This window comes from Periophthalmus magnuspinnatus, chromosome 12 (genome assembly GCF_009829125.3).
Source record: "Periophthalmus magnuspinnatus isolate fPerMag1 chromosome 12, fPerMag1.2.pri, whole genome shotgun sequence".
Lineage (NCBI taxonomy): Eukaryota > Metazoa > Chordata > Actinopteri > Gobiiformes > Gobiidae > Periophthalmus > Periophthalmus magnuspinnatus.
Window position 1 is genome coordinate 174,141 of NC_047137.1, and position 12,179 is coordinate 186,319.

The following is a 12,179-nucleotide window of genomic DNA, read 5'->3' on the forward strand; positions in this document are numbered from 1 at the left end:
ATGTTGTCTCACTGTTGACGCTGACATGCTAGCAAGAACAAATATGCATATCCGATGCCTATGGCATGGGTTGCTAGGATGCAGGAGTCAGGGCAGGAGGTGCAAGTGCGCAACTTCGTGAAAACAGTCTGCAATAGGAAGCAATAAGCCCTACGCCCTGTATGGGCTCGGGCCTAAAAACAAACATGCAAAAATATAACAGAACACAATAAATACAAGAGTCCTCCTCAGCTTGTGTTAAAAGTCAAAGCAAACAAATGAGTTTTCAACAAAGATTTAAAAATATTTAAAGATTTGGCTGTTCTAATAGCTGTGTACCAGCTGTTCTATTGGGAACATAGACAAACAGAAGCTCAGAGAGATAGGAAGGGGCCAACCCATGAAGAAAGAGGTCTATTGTCCTGGGCCCCAGGGTCTTAAGGTCCCAGACTTGAGCCCTCCTTCCTATTTATTTATATTAGGGGGCCCATGTGAGGTTTCTTGCCCTACGCCCCTAAATTTCTGTCGCCGGGCCTGGTCACATACACAAAACTGTGTAAATTTGACAAGGTTCACCTCAGTATACAGTATGGTTGCTAGGTAACAGTTATGGAGTTACCTACTGTGATGTAATTATTTCCGGAAAGTATAATTATAAACCACAAAAGCTGCCAAACGTGGGAAAATTTGATAAATATATTAGCATAAGAACTACATCTGGTCTGAAGAATGCTAGTGTTTTCAGATAACCTCACTTTGTAACATTGTACGGCATTTACTCCCATTGAAAGCGAAAGGAAAATGTTGCAACCATAGAAACCAAGGTTATCTTTTGTATTGAATTATGAGTCACTAATCTCATTTAAGATCTGTCTGTATGCATAACTATATCTGACAGTTGAACAAACTTAAGTTAGCATTAGCGTTTAGCAGGATCTGACAGCTTCATTCTTTTATTGTGGAAACTGGCTCGCACTGACAATGTGTCATGATCTGCACTGTCCGCTCCTGAGTTTCCTCCTGTCCTGCTCCTTCCCTCCCTCACCTGCCAGATCTGGGCTGGGCTCCTGGCTCCTCCTGCACGCACCTGCAGCTCATCAGCGCAATCACCACACCTGCTGTGCATAAGAGGAGCTGGGAGAAGAGACTCAGCGCGAGATCATTGTCGTGTTCACTTCATCCCTGTCGTGTTCACTTCATCCCTGTCGTGTTCACTTCATCCCTGTCGTGTCACTTGATTCCTGTGTTCCTGTCATGCCTGCGTTCCTGTCGTGCCTGTCGGTTCCTGTTGGTTCCTGTGTTCCTGTGTTCCTGCTCACCTGCTCACCTCCAGATCACCTTCTGTTCGTACTTTGTCCCTTGTCTACAATAAATACTGTAATTCTGCCCCAAGTCTGCATTCTTTGGTCTGCTACACACACCCGTTACGACACAATGACATAGCCCAAGGTCCTGTTTAATTTTATTTTCCCACTGACAAATGTCTGTGTAATCCCTCAGTTTTCTGGGTAGATGCCATAAATTCCTGTAATTTTCAACTTGACTAATGTAAAATTATAATAAATATAAAATTTTGTCTGGTTGACTGAAATTAACTTCTCATTACAAACAAATGAAAATGTCTTTACTTTAACTGTACTACCCTACACGTTTTATAAATAAAAATGTATGAATGACTTTGACTCCTCACCTGTCCTGCTTTGCTCTTGCGCTGCCCGCTACTGCCCCCGTTGTACAAGGCCGGAGTGTTCATGTCGTCTGTGCTGATGTTGTCCAAAGTGTCACTGAAGCCACTGCTCACAGAACTGCTGTCGTCCCAACTACAAAACACAAGAAAGGAAAAAAAAAACAAAAAACAAAAACATTTATATTAGACCAAGACACAGCAAAATGTAACTAAATCAGAAATCACTCCAAAATGTGGGTTTTACGGTGCAGAGAAAGGTTTTTTGTTTGTTTTTTGCTATAGTTACCCAAATCAAATCTCAAGTCAACAGTCCAATATACAAGTAACCACAATTGATTTGATGCCCCACTTACAAATCTATTTATCCAGGCTCAACACCAACAGTACATGAATTTTAAGTGATACAAACAGATGGTAAAAGTTGCTTTACAATTATTATTATTCCTTCACTCCACGCTCACTAAGATACTTTTGTAGCCACAGCTGTCCTGGAGCAAACTGATGGAAGTAAGGCTGCCAATCTGCACCATCAGCCCGTCTGACCACCACCAACACTCACACACCACATTTATAATAGGCACGGTGGTGAAGTGTCTTGCCAAAGGACACAAAAACACTATATAGTAAACCCATTGCTGCCCCACTGTGGCACATGGTACTCCCAGTGGTCTCCCATCCAAGTACTAACCAGGTACAGACTTACAGTACTTAGCCTCTGAGATCAGACAAGATCAGTCATTGACAAGGAGGTTTGGCAAATAATAAAAAAATATGAAAAACAAAGACTACATAATGAGGTAATGGATGTGAAATTGTAAATACAGTCCTGTTAATCAATTTCAGCCTAATTAACTTGGGTATTTAGATTGAAATTATGTAGCTTATTGGTCGTTAAGCTTCTTATTCACTAAACAAGAACAAAAGATCTTGGTTGTTAGCTCTATCACTGCAGTGGCTGTTCTAAACCAAAAGCATATGGTCCAAATACAGATATTTAATCTGCTCTAAATGAACTGTCAAAAATCATCAGCGTTCAAATTTACAAAGATCAGATCCATCAGAACCCTGTCAACCCCTGTCTGAGCACACTGGGCTCTGTAGCTGCACTCCATATAAGCAATAGTCACGAGAGACAGAGACAATGAATGATTTTCAGACCCTTTTCCATAGCAACGCAAAAAAATAAATAAATAAATAAAAATTTGTAAGACTTGCATTTTATTATAAATTTTAACAGACTACACCCATCCTGTAAACCAATATTGTACTGAAGGCTGGTACTGGATAGAACATATACAGTTATTCTAGACATAGTAAACAAAAGGTAAAAGGAAGCTGTTAACTTGAAAACTGCCGCTTAATTATATCACGAGGTGGAGCAGAGCATTTTGAGCAGTGGAGATGTAGACAGACTAAAAATAAATGTTTACTCAAGTATGTGTGAATGAAAAACAAAAAACAAAACACAACTCCAGGTGTGTTTTTGATGACAAAATAACATACTAACATGGCTGAAAGCTCACAAAGGTCAATTTTGCCTAACATACGACCTTTAATGCGAAAAGAAGAAAAACTTTTTTTGCTTGATAGTAAAAAATACAGGTAGGAAATTATACTTTTCGAAAAGTTTAGATATTTCTCACTGGTCAAAGGAGAAACTCAGGGATCAACTCAAATGGAGGAACAATGATTCAAAGAAAGCAGCTCAGTCTGGAGTTATTACATTTATTGATTTGGGAAAATATGTCTCACAATATGGCCATAAAAGATAATTGTAGCCTACGTTTACAGCAGTACATTAATACAATGAAAAGAAAGTCTGCTAAATGCTGCTATATAAAACTTATACAATATAGGCTGATATTAAATTTTATTATGCTCAATAATAAAACGTTAAAATAAATTCAAAATACAGACAAACCTTTACAACAATTTCAAAAAGTATAAGCAAGAGAGAATTATGCTTGTTAATTAAATTACAAACATAACTGGGGGGTGGACTATTACAAACTAACTACACAATTCATTGAAAATTGACTTAAAAAATTAACACTTAAAAAATATTGAAATCTAACTGCAATTAGGCTAGAAATGTCCACATGGTCAACTGCACCAAAGCTAAATGCAGAAGTCATTTAAAAAGCACCATATTGGCTTTTTAATGGTTCAAAGATCTACAAATAGTCTTAAATGTACACTATGTAAGTTTTCTGGTAGAGGGTACATCACCTGGATGTCTCTATAGTGATATTTCTCACTATTGGATCCACCTGTAACTTCACCTGGTGGTGCTATATGTTTGGCTCCACGTCAGTTGATAAGTTTAATGCAATAATACAGAATATTATAGGTAAAACAAGTTCTCCATGGAGAGAAGCTGGTGACGTACCCTCCGCCCAAAAAGTTCCACAGTGCACATTCAAGAAAAAGTTACATGGAGAAACGAAGGATCAGTTTTATGTATCAAATCAAAACAATTTCCAGGCAATGCTAATAAATATATGCTAAAAAGTACATCTAATAATAGTAAACATATGAATTATTCAGTAAATTATATTTTACTACTATTATACTTTTTTTAGGCTAAAAATGTCTTATTTGTCAACTACCCCAAAGCTAAATGTTTAAATCATTTGAAAAATGTCATTCATCAAACCAGAAAACATGCATGGAGAAAAACCCCCAAACATAATTTCTATGCAGGAGATTGAGTAACATTTTTATTTTATTTCAAAATCCATTATTTGATATTTCCTTTTTGTTCAAAGGCAGGATCCTCTGAAAATGTTTAATTACTCTCTCAAAGAAGCATTTTTTTACTCCCCTCTCAAAAAAGCAATCTTTCCCCCATCTATGACTCCATCTCCAGACCCAAAGCAAACAAAGTAAATAAAGAGAACAATAGAGCGAGTCAAGATGCCAATAAGTATGAAAGCACCCATTAAGAGTTGAATGAATATGCTAAGTATGACTCAGGCACAGTGCACACTTAGTGTAGCTCAATAGACCAACATACAGAAACTGTAAACAATACCCATTTCCAGTTTCAGTGTACTTAGTTCCTCCCTTCAGATATATAGGATAGATCACTCCTACTTTTGTTCAGTTTTACTTTTGGCTTTTCATAATTCATTATTAGACTAATGTGAACTTTTACAACACATTCTGTAAGTTCACGGAGCCTCAATAGTATTGTTTTTAGCAGCTGTAAAAATAAGTAAAAGGAACCAGAACTAAACCAGGACTGAGCATAAACCAAAGCTGGAGAAAACTAAGAAGCCAGGACTCAACTGGACTGAACCAGAATTAAACTAGATTTGAACCAGGACTAAAACAGGACTGAACCTGGACTGAAACAGGAGTGAGCCAAGACTAAGCCAGGACTAGACTAGAAATGAACCAAGACTATGCCAGGGGCCCAGAACTGAACCGGAACTAAACCAAGACTGAACTGGGGACTGAAATGGGGACTGAAATGGGGACTGAAATGGCGACTGAACCAGGACTGGGCCAGGACTAAACTAGGACTGAGCGCAGACTGAACCAGGCCTAAATCAGGACTAAACCATGACTAAACCACGACTAAACCAAGACTAAGAATGAATCACCATCTTCAGCACTAAGCTTATATCACTTTAAAAGACCATTTGTTTGCTACTCACTTAAAGCTCCATCGTCACTTTTGTGTTCAGACATGAAGAAATTCAATGTCATGAAGGTTTCAACGGTGTTCATAAATAGATCATAGAAACATATAGATAAATAGATGGATGGACAGACACTTTATGGGTCTGGTGATTCCGACGTTTTGAAAAGCTTGGTCCTTGGTGCTGATGTGTGGAAAGTGTGATTAGAAACACTTAAATCAGAGGAAATGAGAGGAAGGCGCAGCTGCTACTTCGGTGTGAATATTCATTTATAGATTGTTTGTGAACAACTGTGGCCATTAAAAACTGCTTGTGTGGTTGTTGCTTTGCCTGGAATTTTCCACAATATGGCATTAAACATATCTTTCTTGTATTTATTTATATGTATATTTATTACTTTTAAACCCATACTCAACTCATGGAATGCAGCATTGACTCCTTTCCACAGATCTGTCATGTAACTTGGCCTGGTGGTGTCATCTGCTTGTCTTGAGGGAAATAATAATAAAACATTTTTATCACACCAGGAAGAAAGGCTGCACTGTTAGCATGCTAGGTGTTGTTAGCACTATGGACCACTATGGAATGTGGACAACTGAGGCATTACATAGAAATAAGGCCACATGGCAATATTAAATAAAGTACTACCATTTAATCTGTCTAAAGAATGTTTCTATTATCATTGTGGTATCGGAATCGATATTGAGTATTGAGTCTATTACTTATGTATCGAAATCAAGTTCAAGTATCATGACCACTCTACTTTAAAATGAACTCCTGTTTTTTTTCCACGTTTATAAGACAAGTTAAAATCAACACCTTTCATTTGTCCCAAGCCAAGTTTAAAGCTTGTGTGGCTTTACTTTTCTAAATATTTCATGGCCTCTTCTTTTAAAATGTACTCTGACAGAACTGTGTTGAATCACACGCTGCACTAGACCTGCATTGCCACGGCAACGTCATCAGTCGTCTCACTGGAACAGCGAGCATCCTGGGTAAAAAAGGCACACATGAACCCACCCACCCCCAGAACAGGGTTTGGAGTGTGGGGGGAGAGGGAACTGGTTAAATTAACAATGAGGAGAAATGTACAGAGCAGAGAGAAAGAGAGGGGTAGAAAAGAATAAGAGGGGACAGAGAGAAAAGGCAAGAAAGACAGAGAAAAGGGGAGAGAAGAAGGGAGCAGAGTGAGAGGAGGGGAGCGTCGCCAAAGAAGGAAGAATAGATTGGGGATAGAAAAAGGGGGAGAGAAAGATGAAGGGTCAGAGAGGAAGAGTGTGAAAGAGAGGGTAGAAAAATGAGGGGCAGAGAAAGAGAGAAAGAAACAGTGATGGGTGACAGCGAGTGGAGGTGGGGGGTGGGGTAGAGAAATTGCTACAGAGGAGAGAAGGAGGAAGAGGAGGAAGAGAGAGAAGATGGGAAGAATGAAGGAAGGATAGAAAAAGAGGAGAGAAAGATGGAAGGACAGATGGAAGGAATCAGTGGAGAGAGATTACTGAAGAGGAAGAGAGAAAGAGCAGAGGAACAAAGAATGAGATGCGGAGGATGAGAAAGGGAGATCGAGAGAGATAGAAGAAGGGCAGATTGAGACAGAGAGAGAGGAGACAGGAAAAACTTGGAGGCTTGGAAGAGGAGGCGTAGGTGTGGAGAGAGAAGCAAGTGAAGGAAAGATGAGAGAGAGAGAAGAAAGGGATGGAAAGGGAGAGAAAAGAGAGAAGTAAGAGTCTGGATATTGGCCCATTTATTTGACAAACAAGGGCAGATGGTGCAAAATAATTCACCCCAAAAATCTCCATGTCGCCCCAGAGACTATTTTGTCCATCACACACTGATACAGAGGCCTTTAGAGGGGTTGACATTTGGAAATAAACAGACAACTCTCAAACAGCAACTGTAGTTTAACATGTTCTACAGACAAAATGGATTTTAAAAAGCTATTGTTCATGTATTTTGATGTAATATTGCAGTTGGTATTAATCTTACCATAACTGAACAAAATTGGAGTCTTATCTTGTTAGGTTATTTGACACTTAAACAATTGTGCAACTCTGAGTAGGCACAGAGAGGTAGGGGGGTGGCAAATGATTTGACATTAAAGAACTTCTATGTAACTTTTCGGGTAGAGGTACATAACCAGCTTGTCTCCATGGAGATGTTATTGCCAAATTGCTTAGCCTGTAATGTTGTAAGTATTGCATTACAGATATAACGCAGTGGCCACCAACAATCTGACCAGAAGTGAAGAAGCGGCTTGGATGAGCAGCGAAACGTCTTCAGTCTTACAACAGTTTGTCCAGTTGACAGATTTAAACTTCGTCATTTGCTATTGCATTACAAGTACATATCTCTTGGAAACAAGCAGGTGACGCCACCAGGTCAAGTTACAGGACGAATCTGTGGCAAAGCAAGACTACCCACAGTAAGAATATAAGTTTTTCAGAGCATTCATTTTGCAATAGAAAATACTCTAGCGTTCTATTTTGACTGATTAGGTTAATGCTATATAGTGGAACATTTCCGACAAAACACTAATATAGACAAGTTACATAGAGCACGTTTAAAGTGCATGAGCTGTTGGCTCTAGTTAAAGCTAAGCTAACCAAACCAAAGATACAATAAGATTTAATTGTTAATTGCTATAGCAGCAGTGTTATTTTTTTCATAATCTGATTGAGCAAGGGTAGGTTGCTCAATCAGATTAGACATTACTTCAGCTCCAATAGTAAAACCATTCTCAGCAACACCTTTTTATGGACTATTTGAGCTGCCTGTGAAGTCTCTAGTGTCTTGTTGGTGACGTTTTACCCGACTTTTCCTCATGACCTGCCCCCTGGTTGGTCATTTCCCATATTCTGACAGACAGTAATTCAAATGCACCCGGATCCATAGTGATATAATGTGGAGGCACAGCTGAATTCTGAAAAAAAAAAAAAAGTTCAACATAAACTTTCTATGTAAGTGTCGAAAAGGTCACATGCAAATTTAAAGTCTCGGACAGAAGGCTTTTTGTAACTATATACACTAGACAAAACAATCTAATTCAAATCTCTATAAAGTCTATTGTTTACAGTCTTTTATCTATTTGTCTTTTATAATCAAAGGTTATCAGTAGGTTATGAGTCAGATTTTCCAAATAACCACATTATTCCCCAAATGAAAAAAAGATTTACCGCTAACAAGGTCCCAATACTTAGACATGTAAACAAACTTATTACCAGTCATTCCTCACTTACCTTATACATTTTGAACATTATTCACCACGATGAGTTTATAAGCGTTTTTCATAACTTTCATGCCATAGTGGTAAAGCTGACAACAACTAGCATGCACAGTGCACTCCATGACAATAAAACACTTCATAATTAAATGCCAACAGTACAAAGATGACTTTTTCTGATCACAAGAGCTGGTTATAAAATATTTCTGTACTGGGGAAAGACATGCTTTGTTCAAATACATGAAAATACATAAAATGGGGTATAGGCTCTTTAATATGGCATCTCCAACTCATTCTGAAATACAACAGCCCAACAGCTAACACTACAGTTGATATCAATGCAACTACAGTGTAGGGATGGGACAATATTAAAATTTAGACTCATGATTATTGTGACCAAAATAATTGCGTTTGACGATATTATCACGATAATTATGAACCTGTAAACATTCCAACACTGTGGCCCTACTTTACAACTCTACAGCAATGTACATATAATTCTGCGTCACCCACCCACACAATCTATACATCAAATGAAAGCTACGGCGTTTGTCTTTCTGAATATGCAAACCATTTTCACCTGCAATCACCACAGTGCTGACAGGAAAGCTGTTTTTACAGAAAAGCAAAAATTGCATTTGGACTTCACTTAACTTTGAGGGCTATTGTTCAGTTAAACATCAACATATTCCCAGAAAGTTGGTCTCTCGTTCCGTACAGGTCCAGAGAATATAATCCAGTGAAGAAATTATGTTCACAAAATAAATTAGATCCTCCATGTCCAATCTGCTGCCGGAAAGTATTCCAGACGTGAAATCTGCTCCGTCACTTTTTAAAATTTCTTTTGTCAATTTCAGGCACAATAAATTTCTAAAAGTGCCAACTTTGTTCCTCAGTGCTAAACATACGTGTTAGCTTCTGAATGACACCAATGCTTGCCAGTAAGGTGGGGGTTGTGGGTTACTGGAGTCCCAGACAGTGAATCAGTGCTACAGATGACTGAAAGTTTATGCCCCACTCTCTCTCTGGTAGAATCAACCAGTTACATTACACAAATTTAGTGACATTTTCCCCTTACATCCAATGAGCAGTGGAACACGATGATGTATGGCATGCCATGCTTTTCCGTAAACAGACGGGGCTTGACAAGTGTGTAAACGAAGCAGAGTGGATGCAGAAATCCGTGCATAATGTGTGCGCATTGATGCACTGTTGTTTTGCGTTCTAAACATGACGAAACGGAAAAAACAAAGGAAGTACGTGGTCAAGGACACTGTGGATGCTGTACAAGTTATACTAAAGGCATCTCTGACCCAGAGTGGTTCATGGCAAAGAGTGAAGATGGCTGTGGACTCAGGAGTAGAGGATCCTATTTTTTGATGGATTGGATGCTGTTCTCAAGTAAGTGTGGTTTATTCTGATATTGACATAATTGTAGGTAAAATATATCGTGCGTAATTGTGCGCATTTGAACCGTGCGCTCTGGCACATTTGTGTTTAGCTGTATGAATTAAACTTCATTTGGCTATTGTTTGAAAGGTGTTGATTTATTCTGCAGTTTGCATTATTGTACGTAAAAATATAAGATGTGCACACATTAGCATCTCATCTGTGCGCATGGGTAAGGCACACTCTGGCATGTTCCTGTGGAGTGTTACGGATCAGAGTTTATTTATTGTTGATATCTGGCAGAATATAGTCACAAACAGCGATAACTGTGTTGCCCAATGATAAACCCAAATGTTACCTGCTGATTGACATCTAATTTGACAATGATCATTGGTTTTGCAGATCACTGAACCCCCAGATCACAGAATGTTTATGCTCTCTCTCTCACTGCTGTATCAACCAATTACTACACATTACGCATTACTGATGCTTTATGCTAACAACCAATGAGCAGCTGAACAAGATGATGTATAGTTTGGCATACTTTACTGTATTGTACTGTATTGTTCACATGTGGATGCTAGGTCCATACCTGTGCCAAATGCTGTTCAGCTAGCGCTAACCTAGCAATAGAAAAGTCCTCACAAATACATACCATTATTCATACAAATCTAAACTAACACATTCAATAGTTTATTTCACATGGTACAGTTACGATGGATATTTTTGGCTCAAGTCAGGATGGTTGTCTTGAAAATGCGCATTTAAGTTGCAAACAATTAATTGAGTACCTTTTTAATTGCTATGAGCAATATCATATGCCGTCCCATCCCTACTACAGTGTATTTTAAAATTATAGTCTTAAACTGTAGCTTAAATTACTTTGATTGTGTTCTGCTTGTTTTCCTAATGAAGCCAGCCCCTGAGATGAGTGCTGTGGCTCTATCCATTCATGCAAACATGATATCATACAATATTCAGAGGAGGAGGTCACGTTCCTTCACTTAGGCTAGGCTAAAGAGATTAAAACTAAGCTAACACTGTGATAATGGGAATTGACCAGGACTACATAAACTTACACCATTTCAAACCAAAGGAAAACCTAGAACTAAAAATGAACTGAATTTCAACAAATAGTGCAATATTACAAGCACATTTCCACACACCCAGGAAAGACCCAAGACACACTGGAGGGACTAGGTCTGTCGACTTGCCTGGAAGAAAGAGTGTCATTTTTTTAATTATTATTATTTTTTAACCATTGGGGTATTGGAATTGGTATCGAGTATCGAGGGTATTCCTTGGAATCAAAATCGAGTTTGAAATTTTAGTATAACAACACTAGTTCAATCTTAAGTCTATAAAATTCAAAGCACGTAACCAACTAAACAAGCTAACAAAATAGAGCAAAATAGATTTAAAAAAAAAATAGTTCTAAGATAATGGCTGTTCCAACTCACCTCTTTGGGTCTGGACACTTGCTTTGTCTCCTTGTGACCTAGATCCTTCTCTCCTCTCCTCAGTAAATAAACCTGTGTGACAGTCTAACACAGCTGGAGCCAGAACTATAGAGATACTGAAAGAGGCACCTCCTTGCTCCACTTCTGATGCTACTGCCTCTCCCATCTGCAAACCTCTCCTCCTACAACCCTCTAAGCCAATCCCATCAACAAATCCTGCCCCCTCTGCCTGTCTCGACAAGTCAGGCGAGCAGAATTCAGTCATAGAGTAGTTAATTGAAGACAGCGGTGGAGGATGTAACTGAAAATGAGCTCATGCATAAAATGTGAGGTGGTTTTGAAAAGATTGATTTGAAAATGTTTTGGTCTTTTTTCTAGGGTGGTGAAAGAAAAATAAGATTTTTTAAATTTATTTTTATTTTTTGTATTTTAAGGACACACCTTGAATATGGGAATATGGCAAACGACAAAGTTAAATCTGTCAACTGGACAAATCATTGTAGGAGTGAAGACGTTTCGCTGCTCATCCAAGCCGCTTCTTCAGTTCTGGTCAGAATGTAAGAAGCTATTTACAGTTTCAGTGTGGTGAGACCCTTCCCTCAGATAGATTTAAGGCAGTGGCCACCAGCATTCTGATTAGAACTGAAGAAGTGGCATGGATGAGCAGCGAAACGTCTTCACTCCTACAAAGATTTGTCCAGTTGACAGATTTAACTTTGTCGTTTGCTATGGATCAGACCTGGACGACTGAGGGTCTATACCAGTGGTTCTTAACCTGGGTTCGATCAAACCATACGGGT

At 38.7% G+C, this 12,179-nt stretch overlaps 1 protein-coding gene across 5 annotated transcripts in view; it reads right to left on the bottom strand.

The window, feature by feature from the left end:
- Positions 1–12,179, bottom strand: part of nav3 (neuron navigator 3) — a 460,146-nt gene that overhangs the window by 93,760 nt on the left and 354,207 nt on the right. For all 5 annotated transcript variants that reach the window (XM_055225660.1, XM_055225659.1, XM_055225658.1 and 2 more), the window contains exon 14: positions 1,670–1,799. In XM_055225660.1, coding sequence (XP_055081635.1) covers positions 1,670–1,799 — 130 coding nt within the window. The remainder of the gene's footprint in view (positions 1–1,669; positions 1,800–12,179) is intronic.